At 37.0% G+C, this 24,596-nt stretch overlaps 1 protein-coding gene across 1 annotated transcript in view; it reads right to left on the bottom strand.

Moving 5' to 3' along the window:
• LOC132548297 (intermembrane lipid transfer protein VPS13B-like) overlaps positions 1 to 24,596 on the bottom strand; it is a 73,619-nt gene continuing 49,023 nt past the window's right edge. Inside the window, exons 39-51 of the mRNA XM_060212152.1 lie at positions 23,785 to 23,817; positions 18,539 to 18,714; positions 15,712 to 15,870; positions 14,857 to 15,124; positions 14,293 to 14,466; positions 12,761 to 12,898; positions 11,965 to 12,403; positions 9,613 to 11,097; positions 8,311 to 8,481; positions 6,686 to 6,871; positions 5,644 to 5,749; positions 4,549 to 4,798; positions 1 to 4,062 (exon numbers count right to left, since the gene is read on the bottom strand). Of these exons, the coding sequence (XP_060068135.1) occupies positions 3,817 to 4,062; positions 4,549 to 4,798; positions 5,644 to 5,749; positions 6,686 to 6,871; positions 8,311 to 8,481; positions 9,613 to 11,097; positions 11,965 to 12,403; positions 12,761 to 12,898; positions 14,293 to 14,466; positions 14,857 to 15,124; positions 15,712 to 15,870; positions 18,539 to 18,714; positions 23,785 to 23,817 (3,831 nt within the window). The 3' untranslated portion in view covers positions 1 to 3,816. The remainder of the gene's footprint in view (positions 4,063 to 4,548; positions 4,799 to 5,643; positions 5,750 to 6,685; positions 6,872 to 8,310; positions 8,482 to 9,612; positions 11,098 to 11,964; positions 12,404 to 12,760; positions 12,899 to 14,292; positions 14,467 to 14,856; positions 15,125 to 15,711; positions 15,871 to 18,538; positions 18,715 to 23,784; positions 23,818 to 24,596) is intronic.

The raw sequence follows: 24,596 nt of genomic DNA, 5'->3' as shown, positions 1-24,596 counted from the left end.
CATTTGGTTATTTAATAGAAAAAAATAGGTGACAAGTTTCATAAATGTTATATGCAGATTCTATTAATTACAAAATGTAGGTACTAATTTCAAGCATTTGATTACGGTATAAAATAATATAAGACTGATTTGAAATCTCAGTGGAATTCTTATGATAATCTATTTCTTCAATGACATCACAATGCCATGATGTAATGAAGTTATGATGTCACAATAAAAACAATGGAAACCTTCAATCAATCACAGTTCCACCAATGGCTTGGTCAGACTAAATGTGTGGTCAGGTCAGACTAAATGTGTGGTCAGGTCAGGCTAAATGTGTGGTCAGGTCAGGCTAAATGTGTGGTCGGGTTGGACTAAATGTGTGGTCGGGTCGGACTAAATGTGTGGTCGGGTCAGGCTAAATGTGTGGTCGGGTCAGGCTAAATGTGAGGTCAGGTCAGGCTAAATGTGTGGTCAGAGCAGACTAAATGTGTGGTCAGGTCAGGCTAAATGTGTGGTCAAGTCAGACTAAATGTGTGGTCAGGTCAGACTAAATGTGTGGTCAGGTCAGGCTAAATGTGTGGTCAGGTCAGGCTAAATGTGTGGTCAGGTCAGGCTAAAAGTGTGGTCAGGTCAGGCTAAATGTGTGGTCAGGTCAGACTAAATGTGTGGTCAGGTCAGATAAACGTGTAGTCAGGTCAGACTAAACGTGTAGTCAGGTCAGACTAAATGTGTGGTCAGGTCAGACTAAATGTGTGGTCAGGTCAGATAAACGTGTAGTCAGGTCAGACTAAAAGTGTAGTCAGGTCAGACTAAACGTGTGGTCAGGTCAGACTAAATGTGTGGTCAGGTCAGACTAAACGTGTAGTCAGGTCAGACTAAACGTGTAGTCAGGTCAGACTAAAAGTGTAGTCAGGTCAGACTAAACGTGTAGTCAGGTCAGGCTAAATGTGTGGTCAGGTCAGACTAAACATGTAGTCAGGTCAGACTAAATGTGTGGTCAGGTCAGACTAAACGTGTAGTCAGGTCAGGCTAAATGTGTGGTCAGGTCAGACTAAACATGTAGTCAGGTCAGACTAAATGTGTGGTCAGGTCAGACTAAATGTGTGGTCAAGTCAGGCTAAATGTGTGGTCAGGTCAGGCTAAATGTGTGGTCAGGTCAGGCTAAATGTGTGGTCAGGTCAGACAAAATGTGTGGTCAGGTCAGACTAAACGTGTAGTCAGGTCAGACTAAAAGCGTAGTCAGGTCAGACTAAACGTGTAATCAGGTCAGACTAAACGTGTAGTCAGGTCAGACTAAACGTGTAGTCAGGTCAGACTAAATGTGTAGTCAGGTCAGACTAACTGTGTGGTCAGGTCAGACTAAACGTGTGGTCAGGTCAGACTAAAAGTGTAGTCAGGTCAGACTAAATGTGTAGTCAGGTCAGACTAAATGTGTAGTCAGGTCAGACTAAACGTGTAGTCAGGTCAGACTAAACGTGTAGTCAGGTCAGACTAAAAGTGTAGTCAGGTCAGACTAAACGTGTAGTCAGGTCAGACTAAAAGTGTAGTCAGGTCAGACTAAACGTGTAGTCAGGTCAGACTAAACGCGTTGTCTGACTTAGTTTATTATTAGTTAACGATAAACCATTGTAACCTTCCCACTGCTACAAGGTAAGGGATGGATTATTCTATTTAAATACTTGTATTAGCAATCATTTTTTAAATTCCACAAGTCACACTCTCATATGTTTCTATTCAATGAATTCGCTGACAATCATGAACAAACGAAATATTGCTATAGCGAGAACTATTATACAAGTCTCATGCCTGTGCTGTAAGGGGCAACAGCAAACCATGGTTAGGAGAACTCGCATACGTCTTGTGTTGTGTCGTGTATTCATGTAAAGTACTCGTATTCTCATGCATTCTCACGAACAAAATGGTATTGCCAGAAGTTTAAGGGAAAAAGTCACTTCAATAATTCTGTAGGTTTCCTAAAGTACATGTATCATATATTGTATGTACAAGCAAAAATTGTATAAATGTTCTACGATTAAACTTTGTTATACATCCTAACTTCTTAAACTTACTTTCTATGTTTGGAAGAAACAACTTATTACATATCATCTCATGTTGTATGATTATTGTGGTCGTCACATTATAATTATTAAGGAGTGAAAGACAAAAAACAAAAAGGATAAACTACATAGGTTTGTTTAAATCCCTCTTCTTGGAGGATTTATTTTTGTTCAGTAGGTGGGTATGATAAACCTTTAGTCAGTCCGAATATTAAATAAATATCGTTGAAATTGTTCAATTAAACAAAATTTTGCTTGTGAAAATAAACTAAAATTTGAACTTTCAGAATCCACATTGTCCAAAATCATAACAAGACTAGAATGGGTTTGAATTATCACTATAGACCCCAAAATTATTGTTTTTATTGAAAGTATCATGAATTCAAACTACCTGCCTATGCGAACTGACTAGAGGTTCACCATGTTCTAAATCCACGAATTTATACCTTCACAAAATATAAACATTGACATGGATCGTCGTACTAGTGAATTTTGTGAGTAAGATTTGTCAACAAACAAATACCAATAGAATTTTTCTTTGGAAAACCATGAAATCTGAGTGCCACGAAAATATACAATTTCAACATACAACATTCATCAAAAATTGGTCTTTCTATATCAGCAAGTATCGACAGCAGAAAACCGATTGTTAAAGTGAATGTGATATATTATAAAAATATCACTAATTTCTTTCTTTTTTCCCCTTTTTTTCAAGTGATCAATACACATTTACAATGTTTTGTTAATACAATGATGGAGAATGTTTCCTTGGTTCATATATAAATCCAGGACCCCAATTCACTAATCTTCTTTACTAGGTCAATGAATCACAGACACCCAAAGAAATGCCCATAACATGTAGTTGTAGAGTGAACCTTGGACTGTGATTTCTCCACCAGGCTAGATTCAGGAAACACAATATTGACCTGCGGCAACATCCACTTATTCTCCAAGCAGGTTGATAAAACACAGTCAGAAACATCAGTTGTAAAGTACAGTAAATCTCCGACCCTATTTTCAGCCCCATGCCAGGTTCATCAAACACAATATTGACCCAAGGAGAGGTTTCATAAGACTATTTCATATGTTTTGGTGTCGGATAGGGATATTCTGCACAAAAGGTCACAAAATGTCACAAATCATCCCGAGGCTTTGCCAAGGGTTTTACCACATTTTGTGACCTAAAGGGTGAAATATCCCATCACCCCTGACAAATAAAAGATTGTTTTTCTCTCATATCTCATTCTAAAATACTGAAAAAATATGAGCTTCACACATGTACTACCAAAGATACCATCTGACACAAAAATCAAATTTTTTTATTTTGTAATCAGTCAAGAAATTGACGCAGAAAATGTATTCTTTATACCCAGATTTGGCCAAGAAAGTTTGCCTTAGAAAATTAAAGCAAATTAGAAACTGTCACTACACTAAATAACCACTTGTACACAAGTGTGTATACATTGTATCAGGTGATGATGTCAGTTGCTAAGAGACACATCACATTTCTACACACACGTGCCTGTATTGTATGAGTGGTTGCGTGTATTGCTCTGGACAGACAGTATCACACTGGTAGACATGAGAGAAATTGTTGTAAAATATGCAAACAGGCTTATAAAACCTTAGAACCTGGTTTCTTTTTCAAGCCGGGGTCAGAAAACACGGTCTGACCTGAGCAGACATAAAAAGCTGCAAATCCAAGGCCCGGATTTGTCCATCACACCAAGTTCGTAAAACACAGCACTGACCTGAAGAGCCAAGTGTAGTCGTATTAAAAGGTAAATCCTAGGCCCTGGTTTCTCTTCCTTGCCAGGTTGAATGTGCTAATGAAAGCTTCTTTTTGACAAACATCCAAGAGGAAATGGAAATGGGGGACAACCCCTCCTTCACCTGATGGAGAGGCTGACAAATCAGACAGACTTTCGACTCTTGTCGGCGATCTTGGTGGTGACACATGAACGTAATCAGCAGCACCATCTATAAAAGCTTCAACTCTGTTTTTGCTTTCGTTCTCAAACTGAAATGGAAAAAAACTAAACTTACCTTTTACCATGGTAGTATGTCAAGATAAAGAGGATGTCAAGTGTCATGTTGAAGACATGTCCAACTGTAGGAAAGTCATTTTGTGAGTTCTCCCTTTGTCAAGGCTAAGATTATGACAACAGCTTTATTTCATAATCAAACTCATCCACATGTCCAAAAGAAGGGTAGTTGAATCACAAGTCTGACATGTAAAATATGTAAACTTTGAGTTCAAAGAGTAAATCATTTCAATAACACATTTACATACAGGGTTCACTTTAATCACATAGTTTATGAAATATATACATCAACTATATACCCGTTATTTTTTCGCAAGAACATTATTTTTGCAATTTGTAGATACATTAATGTGACTTAAAAAATTAAATCCACGAATAATGTATTTGTTGTCCTTTCAAATTCAGAGGACCTAGAAAATACATATAACTAACATAAAATGATTGGTTGTTTTGAGACTTACCTCCCTTGTTGCCTGATGGAAGCGGTCTTTCCATAGCAGAGTCAGTAGATTTCGGTTTCCAGGTTTCTGACTAATTTCTAATTCAGCCAATGAAAAGGCTTGTTGTTGGCAATCCTCTTCACAGTTCATGACAACAAGCAGTTCATTTGTTACCAGCAGGTCAACACTGAGTTCTGACCCAGTGGGGTCAAGAAAGGTCGCAGATGTAGATATCAGGAGGTCATTAGGGGACACAGACTGCAGCAATTTCCTGACAAGTGTTAATTAGAAAAGTTAATACAAAATGTACAACATACAGTATTGAAAACATCAAGAAATATAGGTCTAACAGATACCACAGCTTTCCTCATCTGAAATTTTACTTCCAGCAACACATGTAACACATTTCCATGAGGCTCGAAGTGTGTGGTTTCCATGAGGCTCGAAGTGTGTGGTTTCCATGAGGCTCGAAGTGTTTGGTTTCCATGAGGCTCGAAGTTTGTGGTTTCCATGAGGCACTAAGTTTGTGGTTTCCATGAGGCTCGAAGTTTGTGGTTTCCATGAGGCTGGAAGTTTGTAGTTTTCAAAGATATTCCAATTCGGTACTTGATTCTAATGATAATATATGCTCAGGGCATTCCTAATACTTCAAATGTATGTCAAATTTTCCACGATCATACAATGTATGGAAATATGAATTCATAGATAAAGAGTACCTATGAATACAATGAAAATAAAACACAGCAAATATTAAGATTTTTGCAGTTTTATGACAGAAATTGAGCAAGGGGAACTCAAATAATTTTTGGAGTGAACACAAGTGTGGCTTACATTGAAGGTTCATAAAATTTCTTAAAAATATTTTGTCAGACTCGACTGGAAATACAGAAAACTGTGTTATGATTAATCCCAGCTCAATGTTCTAGATTGAAACAAAGGGAAACTCCTGAAGCAGCCTGCCTTTGTTGTGCATAATACAACATGATGGTCTTTTACCAGCCAAATGAAATATTAGCACCTGTATTATAAAACTTAGGCTACTAAAGAAGTAATGTGTCCTAGTGTGTCCAAGATGGTTAATCAAGTAGTATGGACATGTGGAATAATCTAACTTACCCGAAGTATTTCAGTCTACATCCACGGAATGATGACACAAGTTGAACTTCTGCTGCATATCGCACTTTGGGTGAATCTGCAGCCAGCCCAGTTCCCAGAAGAATTCCTTGATAACAAACATAGACCAGACATAGATTTATCTAAAATACTACGAATATCATCGAAAAAGATATCTTAATCTCCTCTTCCTCTTTCTAGGATGGAGATCTAACATAAAAATGGGGAGCTGGGGAACTAGTATCAAGCGATTTGTTATCAATTTACACACATGACTTTTGTGTTCAGTTTACACAAATAACTTTTGTGTTCAATTTACACACTTAACTTTTGTGTTCAATTTACACACTTAACTTTTGTGTTCTATTTACACACTTAACTTTTGTGTTCAATTTACACACATAACTTTTGTGTTCTATTTACACACTTAACTTTTGTGTTCAATTTACACACTTAATTTTTGGTGTTCTATCACACATTTTTGCACACATTAATTTTTGGTGTTCAATTTCACATATAACTTTTGTGTTCAATTTCACATATAACTTTTGTGTTCAATTTCACACTTAACTTTTGTGTTCAATTTACACACTTAATTTTTGGGATCAATTTGCACACTTAATTTTTGGGATCAATTTCACATATAACTTTTGTGTTCAATTTCACATATAACTTTTGTGTTCAATTTCACACTTAATTTTTGTGTTCAATTTACACACATAACTTATGTGTTCAATTTACACACATGACTGTTGTGTTCAATTTACACACATGACTTTTGTGTTCAATTTACACACATGACTTTTGTGATCTATTTACACACATAATTTTTTTGTGTGTTCTATTTACACACATAACTTTTGTGTTCAATTTCACACATAACTTTTGTGTTCTATTTACACACATAATTTCTGGTACACACATCATCTTATTAATGAAATTGGAACATATTGAAGCATGAGATGGAAATAAAGAACAAAAACAAAATGAACATTTATTGTTTGATAGAATAACCAACAACTACAACAACTGACAACAGTCTTACCTTGTCCAGTTTGTGATACAAACTCTGCAGCTCCACCTATGGGTTTAGTGACGGCCCCGACCAGGCCCTTACCCACCCCTGTCACCACCCCTGTAGCAGCTGCTGATGTGGACTTTGGGCGCTCACTGGCATCCTGATTTGAAATGATATTCTGGATAGGCTGATCCGCGAGTCCAGCCACAGCCCCTAGTGTTAACAAGGAAGGTCAAAAGTCAGCAGGACCCTAAGTATTGTAAAGCTAGTCAGCCATCTTTTTTGTTTTGATGGTACAAATGTGACAGTATACAGTGATAAGGACAAGACTCTGGCCTTAATCAGAATTACAGAATTAAACCAAAGAATAGTAATTTTTTGCAAAAATTTTCTTGCTTAAAAAAAGCATATTGTTGAAACTGTTCTTAGCAAGTTTTTATCAAATTAATGAAAAAAGTGTTTTGTTTTTAAAAACTGTTTGCAAATTTATTCTCAATTACTGAGGGAGTATCTTAAAATGACTGCCAGATTGCCGCCATGATGAAATTTTAACAATACAAGAAACAACAACACCAAAGAACATTGCACACCCCATACCTGATAAACTCGTTCCAAACTCTTTAAGCCCAAGTCTCACACCCCTTACCTGATAAACTCGTTCCAAACTCTTTAAGCCCATGTCTCACACCCCTTACCTGATAAACTCGTTCCAAACTCTTTAAGCCCAAGTCTCACACCCCTTACCTGATAAACTCGTTCCAAACTCTTTAAGCCCAAGTCTCACACCCCTTACCTGATAAACTCGTTCCAAACTCTTTAAGCCCATGTCTCACACCCCTTACCTGATAAACTCGTTCCAAACTCTTTAAGCCCAAGTCTCACACCCCTTACCTGATAAACTCGTTCCAAACTCTTTAAGCCCAAGTCTCAGACCCCTTACCTGATAAACTCGTTCCAAACTCTTTAAGCCCAAGTCTCACACCCCTTACCTGATAAACTGATAAACTCGTTCCAAACTCTTTAATAAACTCGCCAAAGCCCAAGTCTCACACCCCTTAAGTCTCACACCCCTTACCTGATAAACTCCCAAACTCTAAGCCCAAGTCTCACACCCCTTACCTGATAAACTCGTTCCAAACTCTTTAAGCCCAAGTCTCACACCCCTTACCTGATAAACTCGTTCCAAACTCCTTAAGCCCAAGTCTCACACCCCTTACCTGATAAACTCGTTCCAAACTCATTAAGCCCAAGTCTCACACCCCTTACCTGATAAACTCGTTCCAAACTCCTTAAGCCCAAGTCTCACACCCCTTACCTGATAAATTTATTCCAAACTCTTTAAGCCCAAGTCTCAAACCCCTTACCTGATAAACTCGTTCCAAACTCCTTAAGCCCAAGTCTCACACCCCTTACCTGATAAACTCGTTCCAAACTCCTTAAGCCCAAGTCTCACACCCCTTACCTGATAAACTCGTTCCAAACTCTTTAAGCCCAAGTCTCACACTCCTTACCTGATAAATTTATTCCAAACTCTTTAAGCCCAAGTCTCAAACCCCTTACCTGATAAACTCGTTCCCTACCCAAAAAGTCTAAGTCAGCTTAATTAACGAATTCATTCTGAACTCCAGACGTCCCACTCTGAGATCCCTTACCTAATAAACTCATTCCAAACCCGGTAAGTCCCTGTTTTAGACCACTGGAAATCCCATGTGGTTGTTGTCGACGTCTTTCCTCTTGTCGTTCCTGGTGATATTGATCGAGGGAAAGGCGATCCATGTTTCGAGATACACTGGAGGCAAAACTTGTCACGGACATTATCATACCTGCCAACAAAGCATTACGATCTAATCAGGTACAGACATGACATAACAGCATAGAATACCCTGTCAAACCTGACCCCTGTCCAATAAAGACCTCTGTCTACTCTGGCTTTTTTGTAAGAGGTAGTTACATATATAATCTGGACCCTGCCTTTTCTGGCATTTTCCCTTTTTTTTACTGTAGTTACATCATATGGAGTCAGTCCTTTCTGAAAACAATTGTTGTTTAACTGATCATAGTGTAAGAGTTTTTCTAAAAATGACCTGTTCAAAACGAACTTGAACTGTTCTCACCATTCATTAATCTTAACAAACACTTTTGAAGGTCATCACATTTACTAACTTTTAAATCTCACATTTTACTTAAACTGCTGCATTTTTGTATCTTGTTAAAAATAACTAAATCTTTGATAATAACTTTTCCATGTTTTTAAATGTTATTCTAATTTACAAATATACCGGACTGTGTATCTCAATAAACTGACACCTGTGTAAACCAGTATCAGAGAGTTTGGATTAAGACAGGTTATATTGTACCAGTGAAACGGTGTGCCATTTGATGATAGCTATACCATATGATGGAACAACATCAACTAATAAAGCTGTAGATGTTATTATGCATACAAGATTTTTTTTTGTTATTTTCAAGGAAGAAAAAAAACATGAAAAATTCATTGAAAATAGAGAAAAATACAGCCTGTTTTGTAAACTTCTTCAAAAACTACATTACATTTGAAAATTTGAGCCATTTAAAAAAACATAATACAATATCATTTTTGGTATATAAACTTGTATTTATGTCATTATGTCTGGTAATAAACACACCTAAATATGTCTTTACTGGAACATGGATATTGAGATTAATTGTATTGCTCCCTTGGTTTAGTGTCCTGTAATAAGCCCACCCACAGACTGTGATGAGTCAGAGTAATTGTGCTGGTTCCCTGGGTTTAGTGTCTTGTAATAAGCCCACCCCCAGACTGTGATGAGTCAGAGTAATTGTGCTGGTTCTCTGGGTTTAGTGTCCTTTAATAAGCCCACCCCCAGACTGTGATACGTCTGAGTAATTGTACTGGTTCTCTGGGTTTATTCTCCTGTGAAAAAATAAAACCCACCCCAAGCCCTCTGGCTTACCTGAGGAAATGTTTTTGACAAAGGAAGTCATGCCATGTGACACGCCGGACACAAATGCCCCCGGTCCACGAGTTAAACCAGTGTAAGGCATTTTAACCAGGTCAGCCACTCCAGTTCCAATACTCCGTATAAGACCTGTTGGGTTTCCTAAGATTTCCAAGGATCCCACCACAATTCCGACCCGAAACAGTGCTCCAGTAGCATAATGCATAGCCAACACTCTAATGACTTGATGTGAAATACCACACACGTCCTTGCGTTCAAACTTCCCAAAGGACAGTGGTGTACGATCTGAAGCTATGAAGAGTTTTAGAGATGCATGTAAGCTAAAGAGCAAGTTAATTGGCTGAATGCAGAGATGCTCAATTTTCACAGGACAGCTGAGGGATGTTGATATATTTCTGAAAGACTTTGGTAATTTTTTTACAAAAATATCACTTCTTGTCCCACTGGAATGTGAAAGTTTCGTTGGTATCAAACTTTCGACTTCCTTTAGAAATCTCAAAATAAACCCATCGTCAATATTAGCTATTGCTGCTTGTAGACCAAATTCCACCCTCTTGGTCACGGAATTGTCCAAGATAGTTGTTCCTTGGACTATTTGAAAATGTAGAAAACTCACGGATTTGAGGACTGCAAACTTTTCCGATATACTGAGATTCTGAAGACTGGGCAGTGTGAGTTGTGATGGGTCGGGAATGTTTTGTGGTAAGAACAGTACAGGGAAGTCATACAAGCCTTTAGTATGGAACAGTTGATTGTCCAACTGAATGACCCCGACGCATGCAGATATGCATGAGTGACTTTCCGATTCCTCTATAGAAATCTGTCCAGAAGGGTAATAAGCCACAAAAAGTTCATCAATGGAAACTCGGAGAACTTCGGAGACTTCTACAGAACTTGATGTCTCGTCTTTCAGGGAGACAGTGAGATGTCTTACTCTCACACCAACTGTTATATCCATACTTGGGGCTGTAGGTTTGAACACAATTTCCTGTAAATTCTCAGAAATATTTTCTTGATGTATATAAGTGTCATGAGAGTTCGAAGGGATTTCCTCTGCTACTCTGGTAACGGTCTTTTCCTGTCCTGTCAGACGACTGCGGATTTCTTTGGCGGATACTTCAGCTTTGCTGATTGGTTCTATGGTAATGAATGTCACCATGGCAACTTTCATGACCTTGACCTTGACATCAAAACATCCAGGAATAGGCACAAACATTTCCATTTTAGAGTTTACATCAATTGCACGACTCCATATTAGACACTTTTCATCAGGACTTTTTTCAGCGTTTCCGACTTGAGCTGACGTTAGATTGCGGAGATCTTTACTGTTCACAGCAAAATGTAGACTTGGGATGAGAGAGTTGGAAATGTCTTCACCAAATATACCATTGATTAGGCTTGGTGTGTAGAAGACATTTTGACCCTCGGGAATAAATGGAGGTCCTCCCAATAATTCCGTCTCCTCCTGCACCGTAATATCTACAATTCAAAGATCAAGTATGTATTCTGAATCAGATTTCCAAATGATAAATGGTCTAGTCTTGTTGTGCTATGTTGTGTTTTTTTTTCATCAGTTGATTTTTAACTATTAACACATGAAAAAGTGCGAGTTTTACAAAGACTAGAACATCTCTGTAGGATATCTAGTATCGCTGTTTAATGAATTTGCAAAAAGCGGTCAAATGCGACCTTTGACCATTTAACCTTGACCTATGACTACCTTACCACGAGGAGATTCAGACTTTGATGTTGTGATACTTTTGGGTAAACATGAACCAAATCTGTTAAAGTTCTAACAAAATGATGTGGAATGGGACGGACTGAACTGGACTAAGGTACATTAGTAACACTCTATAAAACAGAGAGGACATAAAAGTCATTGTGTTAAGCACCTAACATGACTCTTCATGTTCATTGTAACTGACTGAGAGTTAGTCAGGAATATACAGCAATGGTAAAGACTTATCTAGAAGCACTGTCACGGTTATTACATGTATTTTCGATGGAACCCATTTCTTTCTATTTTCAGGGATAGAATGAATTTGTGAAAAATATCTACATTGGAAACCAATTTTATAGAGAAAAAGTTCATGTCACGATTTCAATGAAAAATGTGTCCTGTTTGCTTCCAGATTTGGTAAAATTGCATGATCCTCAAATTATACAACCTTGAAAAGTAACAGTAATGATAGGTATTAATTCTTAGAGAAATACAACACTTTAAAAGGTATGGTGTAGCTTCTTCTAAAAACATGTTTCTCAAAGAAAGACGGCTCCAATCATGGAGAATCCTAACTGAAAGAACAGTGTGTGTCGGTCCCTAGTGTTGAACAGCATGAAACTCACTTGGGGCTATGATGTTGGCGTTTTGATGGCCATAGTACAGTGGAACATTGGTTGCATTCTGCAGTAGACAAGATGGTGAATTATCCTTCCGCATCACAAAGTAGGCCACACCATTCCTCTCCTGCCCTGTGATACACAATGGCTCTGTCATTCGTCCTGGCTTTCTATTGGGGACAGAAACTGTAGTCCGAACTGCATTTTTATTGGCCAGAAGTCGTACTGGATTTGACCAATCAGAATCATTGACACATTCTTCTGTTTTGATTGGTTGAAGGAACATGTAATGAACCAATGAATCTTCTTCCTGAAGCAGGTCACTGCCCTGTGAATTGTCCAGTGACCACACGGGAAGAGGATAAATGTCTGTGTCCTGTTTACTGACCTTTGAATGGTCAGGAAAGCTAATCCAGGCCGAATCACCTAGAATCGTTCTTTGAATCTGCAAAACAAGTCAGGGAATGTATGGTGAATACATTAGATTCATATAAAACTATAATATAATTTACATTAATTATCATGTGTGAAGGTTACATAGTGGTGATTAACTGACTCGTCTTTCACTTAGACAACTGGGGTTTATTCCTTGATCACATGTTAAAAAGTTTTATTTTTCCTAAAGTACTGGGATTTCTTCCCCACAGTAAAAAACCCTGATGTGCTTCAGTCATGGGCTAACATGAGTGACTAATGTCAGCTTTTACTTTGCTTTGCAATTATTCCAAAAACAAATAAGTTTATATTTTTTTATTGAAGTGTATGAAATCACGTTAGATTCATTTCTCCTCTGATACCATACCTGTCCCATCCTTGGACAAGCACACTGTAACACTGCCTTGTAGGACTGTCCTGTTAAATTGGTTATGCAGATAGACTCTAGGATAGTAATCACTCTCATCCTGTGGCGAACAGATGACTGGACAGTGAGAAGGTACACCTGTAAACAATAAGGGTCATGTAAGGACAACAAATTTTTTCAGGCATCAAGTTGGAAGAGTCTGATGGGGTCCGTGTAATGAAATACTTAATCAGTGATGTCTAGATAGCATTCTGCAAGATACACTTCCATCGCAGTCAAATTGAAGTTACAGTCAGCTGGAAACCTTTTGCTCAACTTACAATTTCCTTTTCGGAATCACAAACCAACGTTTGCTAGGTGATAGAATCACTATTGAAACTTAAAAGACAATAATTCTTCAAATTCAAGTTATGAGCAAAATTGAAACAAGAACGAAAGATTTAAGGAATTTGGTCGCATTGGCGTCTGTGACAGCTTTTTGTTCATTACCTTATTCTCACTGGCTTGTGTGATGGTGGTACTTTCTTACCTTGGCCTTGTTGGCTAATGTGACAGCAATTTTTTCTTACCTTATTCTCACAGGCTTGTGTGACATATATTAGTTCTTACCTTGATCTCACTAGCTTGTGTAACAGATATTAGTTCTTACCTTAGTCTCAGTAGCTTGTGTAACAGATTGCGTGACAGATATTAGTACTTACCTTAGTCTCACTAACTTGTGTGACAGATATTAGTACTTACCTTGGTCTCATTAACTTGTGTGTCAGATAACCTTGATCTTACTAGCTTGTCTGACAGATATAAGTTCTTACCTTAGTCTCACTAGCTTGTGTGACAGATATTAGTTCTTACCTTAGTCTCACTAGCTTGTGTAACAGATATTAGTTCTTACCTTAGTCTCAGTAGCTTGTGTGACAGATATTATTTCTTACCTTGATCTCACTAGCTTGTGTGACAGATATGAGTACTTACCTTAGTCTCACTAACTTGTGTGACATATATTAGTACTTACCTTGGTCTCATTAACTTGTGTGTCAGATATTAGTTCTAACCTTGATCTCACTAGCTTGTCTGACAGATATAAGTTCTTACCTTAGTCTCACTAGCTTGTGTGACAGATATTAGTTCTTACCTTAGTCTCACTAGCTAGTGTGACAAATATTAGTTCTTACCTTGATCTCACTAGCTTGTGTCGCAGATATTAGTTCTTATCTTGGTCTTACTACCTTGTGTGACAGATATTAGTACTTACCTTAGTCTCACTAACTTGTGTATCAGATATTAGTTCTTTCCTTGATCTCACTAGCTTGTGTAACAGATATTAGTTCTTACCTTAGTCCCACTAGCTTGCGTGACAGATATTAGTTCTTACCTTGGTCTCACTAGCTTGTGTAACAGATATTTGTTCTCACCTTAGTCCCACTAGCTTGTGTGACAGATATTAGTTCTTACCTTGATCTCACTAGCTTGTGTGACAGATGTTAGTTCTAACCTTAGTTTCACTCGCTTGTGTGACAGATATTAGTTCTTACCTTGATCTCACTAGCTTCTGTGACAGTGATACGGGTGTGTACATATCCGTCGAGATACAACACCTGACCTATATCAGGGCGATATCGCTGTAGGTCTACTTCCTCATCAGATAAGGGAATACTTCCTGTACATACCACACCGCTGCCGATCCTTAAACCCAGCATTATCTCCCCCTACATCAACGAACGTAAACATGTCAGTAATGAATTACAATGTGTGTACTGTATCCTCCAAGAAGCCCACGAGCCAAATTAAAATTTTCCTTTACGTCAAGAGGCTTACTGTATCACAATGAAATACCATTGGTTTGCAATTCTTTTCAAAAGCCATTACCCCTGGTGGGCTTAATATTATTGAGAAATTGTCAAGTTAAAGCCAAGAAAATACAGAGTAAGAAAAAACTAATGAAATAATATCAAGAATATAATATAAATAATTAATGATGTTATCAAAGAAATAATCTAGCTAATAAATAATATAAAGTACGATGTCATCAATGTTATAATGTAAACATTGTTAGCTGTCAGCTGATTTTGTTTTGTATCTTAAGGAACAGATCATACCTGAAACCTTGGAGGACTGTATGTTTTCCCTGACGGTAATGTCCATTGTGACCCAGTGGTGTCCATAACAATGAGGTCAAGGTCACTTTGATTGGTCATCAGGCACCAGGGCGACAAGTTGACCAGTAGTGTGTTGGCTCCCGGCCAGTATTCAGACAGATGAATGTTGAAGGTCACAGAGAGGTCAGCTGAGTCCACATCAGGGACATCCACCGATTCTGTACAGCTTCCAGCATGTGGAGCCGAATACACTGCCTCATCACCATAGCTACAAGACAGAAGATCATCAATTTTGAAATGAACAAATGACAGTAGCTCTTCCAAATACAGTTTATTCAAAATGCTGTTCAGCAAAACACAACTTCATGTTATGGTGATTAAGTTTAACATGTTTGAAAATGGGTGGTGATCTCCAGACAAACATTAGCTTATGATGGACAAACCACGCTATGTCATAATATGTTTTGTCATAATTTTAGACAAGTGCATGAAAACGTTATGACAAAAGAGAGTACCTACAAAAATCTCATTTATGTATGTATCTTTAACTGTAATCTGGTCAAAAATCCCTTAATTTAAGGAAAAAAAATCACAGATCAAGCCCTTCTGTGATGCTTGAGACCAAATTAGATCACTGGTGGAAAAACTGGTTATTTACTTTTGTGAATATCTTTAGGAAAACCTTTTAAGTTCGTATTTTATTCAAACACTAAAAACATAGATATAAGTACTTTTCAAAGCATAAATGCCAAATCATAACCAGAATTGCAGTTTTTACAGGCAAGGGCTAAAATTCTAGGAGATACTCTATTTATATAACCCAGAAAGTTTGTCTAAGACTGACCCTGTACCTACCTGTCATAGCTCTGGGAACAGTAAGGCCAATCTGTAGGGGGCACCACCTTCCACACATCTGAAAGATCATCTGGGTTTTGCTTACTGATGGCCGTACGTTCTACCTGGTCAATAAGGCCAGTGGTCAGTGTGAGAGCCTGGCTGACCATCTCCCTGTTCCTGTGGGAAAAATAGAGCATTCTGCTGATAAAAGGACAGTATCATCATTACATCAACTTGGAAACTGGTGAATTAAATAAAGAATCTCTAAATTCATTCTGAGCGAGATCTACTTGGACAATAGACATGTTACACAGGCATAGGTCTCTTGGTCTTGATGTCAAAAATGTCAGAAGTATGTTCACATCTATATTCTTATTTACTTGCAACTTAGCAGCTGTTATGAAAACTTATAACAAGAGGCCCATAAGGCCTGTATAAAACATCTCAATAATTCAGCAATAATATCAATATGTATTTTTATTATTTTATCAACAGTCCCTGCCCCTCTACCCCACCAAGTCCTTCTATTTCTACCAAACTAAAATCCATTCACCAAAGGATGCTTGTGACAAAACTTGGTAAAAATTTGTTCATTGCAATATATTCTGAAAGATATCAAAGACCCTTTTAACAAAGTTCTGTCAAATTTCCTTAATCTGAACTCCCCCTCCCCCCCCCTCCCCCAAAAAAAAAATCAACCACTTTGTGAAAAGTCTTTTCTTTGGCACCCACCCTCTTTGCTACAAATATAGGCAAATGAAGGTACAGAAAGAAAGATACCGTATTTATTCCAATAAACGCCCCAGGGGCATGAAATTTTTCAGACAGGGGGCGATTAATAGAACACAAAATTTCATAATTTGTTGGTCGTGACATGCCATGGCTGCCACTTAAAAACATTGTTTAACAAACTAACGAATTACTCAGCAAAGAATGCATTTGAAAATTGCAGTAATTCCAACATCGTTGTAGCTTTAAACATTGTTGTCAATTGCATTCTGATAACCTGAATTCTTGTATGAAATGACACGATGTCAATCGTGTCAGCTTCATTCAAAAACGTACAATGTTCATCATCGCTTGTAGGCCTAGTTTGCATAACAAAATAAAAAAACACAGCGGTATATAAGCCAGTCTGTTTCTTAATAAATCCCACATACCTGATAACAATGTCTGGGACAAAATGAAATTACGAGACTGCTTTCAAGCTTAAAGTAATCACCTTCGCAGAGGAGAAGGGTAAACATGCCGCCGCGAAAGTGTTTCGTGTTGACAGAAAACGAGTGCGGGACTGGTGTCAAAACAAAGAAAAATTAAAAAATCTTTCTAAAACATCTAAACGCTGTAAAGGAGGTGGGAGGCATGTCAGATATGAAGATATTGACAAAAATCTGATGAGATGGCTACAGGACAGACGGGAAGCCGGAATACGAGTGACTGGGAAAGCATTGCGGTTTGAGGCCCTGCGTATGCATAAGGCAAATGGTAGTCAATCGTTCAAAGCCTCATATGGATGGTTTTCTAAATTCAAAAAGAGACATAACATTTCGTTCAGGCGATCTACGCATGTGGCACAACATGAAGTTTCATTAATTGATGATCGTATTGACAGTTTTTTGAATTTCGTGTTAAGAATGCGTCGGCTACGAGAATACCCTGATAGCGATATCGCTAACATAGACGAAACCCTGGTGTGGTTTGACATGCAAGGAAAATCGACATTGGCAATAAAGGGGGAAAAGGAGGTCAGAGTTTACAGTACTGGCCACGAAAAACAAAAAATAATGGTGACACTGGCAGCATATGCCAATGGGACTAAAATCCCCCCCACCACCACCTTGTGCACATGCCAGGCATTCGTCCCCTTCCGAAAGATGACATACCAAGTGGTATTATGGTATACATGTGCGGGGCCGGACAAAAATCCTGGGCAAACGAGGAAAGTATAAAATTTTGGTTAAAAAAACTCTGGGGTGTGAATAATACAGCTAGGCGGTTATTAGTATGGGACGCTTTCCGTGGTCATCTTACTGAAGATGTAAAAAAACTGGTTCGTCAAAAATATGATTCAGACATCTGTGTTATACCCGGAGGATGTACATGTAAGCTACAGCCAGCCGATGTGTTGTGGAATAAACCCTTCAAACAAAAACTTGGAGAGTTGTATGACGAATGGTGTTTCAGTGGCCCCATTGAGAAAATCAAAGCAGGGAATCGTAAAGTCCCATTTAAAGCTGTAATGTTGTCTTGGGTCAAGACAGCATGGGATAGCATTAGCCCGGACACAATCAGAAGATCGTTCAAAAAATGCGGTATCACAAATTCGCTGGACGGTAGTGAGGATCATATTTTCCAGCATGATTCTGACGATGAGGAATTCCAGGGGTTTAGTGAAAAGGATGTCCAAGCTGGAGATGACGTTTTGCAAAATTTAATGGGTGATGTTAACGCGCCTTCTATTCCACAAATAGAACTGAGTTAAAGGGAGACTGGCGAAAGTGAAAGTGAAGACAGCAGTACGTACGGCAGTCCCGGCCGTTAGGCCGGCAGTATATTGAAATGAACCGTGGATTAAATTGATATTACTTGTGTACATGTCGTGACAGTGTAATTTTCTTGTGCCAAAATTCATTTGTTCATGTTCATGGATACCAGGAATTTAAAATTTATTAAAAGGTAAGCTTTGTAACCTGACTCCTAAGTTGTTGAAATTTACTGAGAAAACAGGTGGGGGATGTTTATTAGAGACGGGGCGTTTATTGGAATAAATACGGTAGTATCCTCAGATTAACAACTAATACAAAAGACAATAAATTCACATTGAATATCTGAAAATTATACAAACTTGAGTTTAAAGGATAAAGAGTGAGATACATCCGCTCCAGAACAGCATAACTGGAGTTCTCTCCCTTGACCAGGAATCTCCAGCTGTTGTTGTGTTTTCAGTTTTGGGGTGTCTATTTGTACAAACACTGGCCGTGGTAGATGTGACCGCAGCACAAAGAGAGGGCTCAGCAGTACCTGAACAAAATACAAAGTGAGGACTCAACAGTTGCTGTGCAAAACACAAAGTGAGGACTCAACAGTCGCTGTACAAAACACAAAGTGAGGACTCAACAGTCTCTGTACAAAACACAAAGTGAGGACTCAACAGTCGCTGTACAAAACACAAAGTGAGGACTCAACAGTCGCTGTACAAAACACAAAGTGAGGACTCAACAGTCGCTGTACAAAACACAAAGTGAGGACTCAACAGTCGCTGTAAAAAACACAAAGTGAGGACTCAACAGTCGTTGTACAAAACACAAAGTGAGGACTCAACAGTTGCTGTGCAAAACACAAAGAGTGAACTCAACAGTCGCTGTACAAAACTCAACTGTGTCTAGAGATCCAAACAGATGAAAAACACATGTTTAACTCCAGCAGAATTTTTCAATCACAAGTATTAAGATTTTAACAATACCATAACATGTTATTACGGACATGTTTCTCGGTGAATATCCTTGTGTAATGGTATTAGTACATAAACATCATTTGAAAAAATTTCAGAAAGGAAAACAAATAAAGTCACAAATGCATTGAACATTTGCAAAAATTTATACACAAATCAAGTTTGTTGGATCACAATTAAACTTAGCTCTTACTCTTTTTGACTGAAATGTAGGCCTTTTGATAAATCAAAAATTTTTAACCTGAAATTTTGCCTAAAAAAATAAAGGTGCAAATTAAACTGGAGCTAAATATAGACAAAATATTAAAAATATGAACACCATTGAATGTACATGAATTTTGAGATATACTCTTCCAAGTAGAATCTACTCATCCAAAGATTTAAACTGTAAAATTTTCTCCAAATGAAAAAAGATAACACAAAACATGACATCATCCTCCACGCCCAGCTGTTTGAAAGAAAGACACATAATCATATATAAACATATAGATATTACAACAAATTCAATTTCTATGTTACTTTTAACCATTCCATACAAAGTATTGAAGTGGAGAACTTCTAACTGAGTACTAGCTCGATGCCTGTACAAAGTTTTGAGTACCAGATAATTACTTTCAAAGGTTTAAGAGAACTGGTGTGAAACAGGAGATCCTAGAGGGATCTTGGCACCCATCATCGATAGCATGTTTGCTCTTTCACTTCTTTTCTTTTCTCTTCCTGTATTTGCTCTTAATGATAAGAAATTAGAATATTCCTTTGAAGAAAAAGCCATGATAATCTATACCTGCCAAATCCAAAATGGCCGTCTGGAAGACATTTTATCTTTTCTGATCTGTCCCAAAATCAAACGGGCACAAGTAGAAATGAAAGGGAACATACATATGAAATTTGAGAGAGCTGCATTTAGTTCTCCTTAAGAAATTATGTATAAAAATTTTTACTAAGTGAAATCCAAAATGGCTGCCTGTTGACCATTTTGCTTTTCTGATCAAACTCAAACAGTCACAACTAGGGACCAAGAGAAACATATCCATGAAATTTGAGAAAGACCTATGCTATCTTGCACAAGAAATAGCCATAACAAATTTTTGAAGTCAAAATCCAAGATGGCTGCTTGTAGGCCATTTCTTTTTTCTGATCAGAACCAAACAAGCTCAACTAGGCATCAAGGGAAACATACACATGGAATCTGAAAAAGATCTACACTGTAGTTCTCAAGAAATTGTGATAACAAACTTTCAAAGTAAAAATCCAAGATGGCCACCTGTCGGCCATTTTTTTTTCTGACCAGGCCTAAAATTAGATAGACACAACTAGAGACCACAGGGAACCTACATCTGATATTTGCGAGAGATGCATCAAGTTCTTTTCAAGAAAAAATGATAACAAACTTCATTGAATAGATCCAAAATGGCTGTCTGTCAGCCTGTTTGTTTTTTATCAGTCCCAAAATCAAACAGGTACAACTAGAGAACAAGGAGAACCTACATATGAAATATGAGAAAAATCCGTCTGTTACTTTTCAAGAAATAGTGATAACAAAAACTGGTTATGGACAGACGGATGAATGCACAAACATACACGGCGCAGCCAAAATTAATATCCCCTGCAAATGCATTTCACGGGGGATAACAAAACCAGATGAGGCATACATTGGTATATACCCTTCCAGGTCTAGTGTGACCTTTGACCCTTTAGTGTTGTCCAATGACCATTAAGATCTTATCAGTGGATACCATAGTGTTAGTTAACTAAATCTAACCATGTCTTCATATTCATATTGTACACAAACTCAAGTTTAAGTCTTAAGCTGAACACAAAATTGCAAAACAGGGTTTTTTTTTTTTTTTTTCACATATCAAAATTTTGTAAATTTAGCAATCCTATCAAAACTGCATCAACTGAAATTGAAAACTTTGCCCACATGCCTTGTCTGTTCACGTATCATGGCTATCAGTGCCTTTGACACAAAATCATAAAACAATTGATTCACAAAAATTTCAAGGTGTACAAATTGGATATTTCCACCAGCAATCAAGGATGTTTTGTACTATTTACTGTGTTTAACTCTCTTAACTGGTGTACTCATGACTTGTGAAATAAAATTGAAGTCCTGACTGCAAATATGCAAATTCTATGAAAATATTTCTTTTTTAAATTCCTAATGGATTTCTACAAAGCAAGGCTCTCCAATACTGGTTTAACTGTTTTCATGAAAATTTCAATTACAGGTAGTATTTTAGCGATAGTGATAACTTCTGAAAACAAGAGGCCCATAGGCCAGTCATAATGCATCGTGTAACATGTCATAGAAATGATTCTATTCAGAAAAGTAATGTAACTTTAACTATATTGTACACATAATACAAATGGAAAATGTGTAAACATTAACTGCTGTCTCATGCTTAGGTTTCTAACCAAGTTTGAATTAAAAGAACTCCAGATTTGAATTTTCCTATATATATAATATCCTTTTTCCCCCTCCCTAAATGAAAATGTGAGACCCTGGCATCATGAAAATTACGATTTTGGTAAAAGGTCATTTCATCCATAAAGACTACTTGATTCTACCATACCTGGGATTCGATAAGAAGATCTTTGAAATTTCAATCTATTCAACACATTTTTGGCCCCACTTACCAACCCCTTGAGGTCAGCCACCGTCAATATGTGCATTTCATAAAACTGTCACCTTACACTAATAATATTCTAACCAGGTTCGAACTATTTCCATTAGAAAATAAACAAACAATGTTCAAAAATGTGATTGTCCTGTATAAACTATAGTAAACTTTCCCCTCTTCCCTTGAGGAAATGTGAGACCCTTTTGGGTCATGAATTTTACAATGTTGGTAAAGCATCTGTAGGCCTTTTCATCAATGAATAGTACTTGATTCTACTATACCTGGGATTTGAGAAGAAGATTTTCTGAAGTTTCAATCAATTTGACCCTTTCTTGCTCTGCACCTCAGGCCTCTGGGAGTTCGGGACCATATAAATTTACAATTTTGGTTTGCCTTTAGTCAGAAAACATTTTTGTAAAATTTCATTGAAATTGGTTCAGGAGTTTTCCAGATTAAGTTGAAAATGTGTAAAGTTTACGACACGTGACACAGGACGCCGGACAAAAGATCACAATAGGTCACCCTGAGACTTTGTCTCAAGTGACCTGAAAATTGATAAACCATGATAGCTGAATCAGAACAAGACCTACATATTATTGTTACTATGAAATAACATAACAAATTTAAGATCTCTATCTGTTAATGTGTAAATAAATGAAAGCAAAATGATGACAAAATGATGTATAAGCGGAACACTATAGGCTATGAAATAGAGGGACGTCAGAAGTCCTTTTCAGACCAAGGTACATGCAATGAATAAAAGGCGATCAATTTCCAGCTGTTTTTCCCTCGTTCAGTTTCAAAATAAATAAGGCAAACTAAAAATCAGTTTATGCGGTTTGACAGCCGGTTTTTCTCATGAACTTGCAAACAGCTATAAAACAAACTTCAACCGACAAATTCAAGATAATCAATGATCAGATATTATTTACATATTGTAATGCAATTTAGTCAACTTACACGTGTGACCAAGAGGACCTCAAATATGTTAATTGGTAATGATTTATTTTGCGCTTTTTCACAAGATAGCTCAAAAATATAAAAACCACCAAACAGTTATATTAAAAGAAGTCGGTTTTTCCTTCAAACATAAAGCAGAGTTATTGACTTCAAATCAGTATAAGAACTGTATTACTATTTTTGCACACAAATTTTCTCCACTCAAACTTTATTTTCTTTCCTAATTTTTTTTTTTTTTTTTGCCTTTTTCAAGAACAAACTGAAATTACATTATATTATTTATAAACATCATAGAAAAAAACCATGTTAAATATACAGTTTTACTCCCTCAAAAAATATCATTATATCACACCACAGGACATTATTTTCACATTGTCAAGTCTTTACACCATCACGAATACCAATATCTACAAGGTCCCGGAGGTCACTAAAACTGAAAATGCTACAAATGTATTAGCTCTACAGGTACAACGTTGTTTGGCAATTGTTGCTGTAATTAGAGACAACAAAATGTATGATATTACTGTAATTTTAATACAGTAAAGGTATTTTATTTTTCGAGTTCTATTTTTGCTGCTGTAAAATCATTATATATATTTGTGGGGCTCAAATCTTTTGGTTTCCCAAAAATATTCACTTTTTGTTGGCACTTGATTTTGCGGATAAATTTTGCTCACAAAATACACTCATACTATGATATATGTCAATTCTGATCAGTTTATCATGTCATGAACATATAATCATTTAGAGTAACCACGAATGCCATGAAAATAAACCCCCCACAAAAATTCATAATTTTTCAGTAGATGTTTCTAAGGATGAGATAATACAATGATACAAAAATACATTGCAAATGAAATTGATCATAAAAAAAATCCATATCACTATTTCTGCAATAATTGCATCTCTTTTTTATTTAAGTAAAATCACAAAAAAATAACCTGTCTTTACTGTACAGAGTAGAAAAATACTTTGAGAATTATGGTTGAAAAACTTGACATTGTGAAAATGATACCCAAAACTTCTTTTTAATGTCCAAAGTGCTTATTGACTTACCATCCGCTGACTAGCTGTTACATACTTTTTCTTCTGGAAATATGGGAGTATGTTCTGTTATAGTAATCACAGTTCGTGGCACGGATATGTCGTTTTGATAAGGCACGGATATGTCGTTTTGATAAGGCATTGTACTTGATACAAATACCATCGTGCCTCAAATTTGTATGACATAGTAAGAGTAAACGGAGACCTACACGCATTCACAAACGTCACCTTTTTGTAGGAGTTTGCATTTATACCTTTAACTAGTTTACAGTTTCTATAAATAATTGAAATTGTGTACTTAATACAGTAAAACACAGATAAATCGAAGTCGACGGGACAAAAATGAAATATTTGACTTATCCAATGGTTCGAAATATCCGAGTCTCTCTGAATGAAATATTTTGAAACAAAATTCAATAAATACACACCCCAGAACATTCTATATTGATATAACATTGATAGCAGATGAGTTACAAAAAGGTGAAGGTCGGGGCAACATCGCTAAAGCATAACTTTACAGGTAAAGCACTGTCTGAGGATATACCGTAAACAAGAACAGAACAAAACTAGCACTTCATACATATATATCCAGTTAATCACAAACAAGCATGTCAGTGACAAGCTAGTATTTTCATTAATCAGCGGGGCAGTAGTTAATGCTTTCTGTTTTTTTGGTTTCCAGCATCCATGCGCAAAAATAAAGCCCACAAACAAAATACAGCAGATTTACAGTAAACAGGCTACAGTGTACATAATGTATTTTGTTTTAAGTTTGGTAGCCTAATTCTGTAGAAATTCTAACTTTCACTTGTGCACCTGTGTAA

Source organism: Ylistrum balloti, unplaced genomic scaffold, assembly GCF_031769215.1.
Source record: "Ylistrum balloti isolate Yb309-2 unplaced genomic scaffold, AGI_CSIRO_Ybal_v1 Utg370008, whole genome shotgun sequence".
NCBI lineage: Eukaryota > Metazoa > Mollusca > Bivalvia > Pectinida > Pectinidae > Ylistrum > Ylistrum balloti.
The sequence above is the reverse complement of the archived record's forward strand: the minus strand, read 5'-3'. Positions and strand labels throughout refer to the sequence as shown.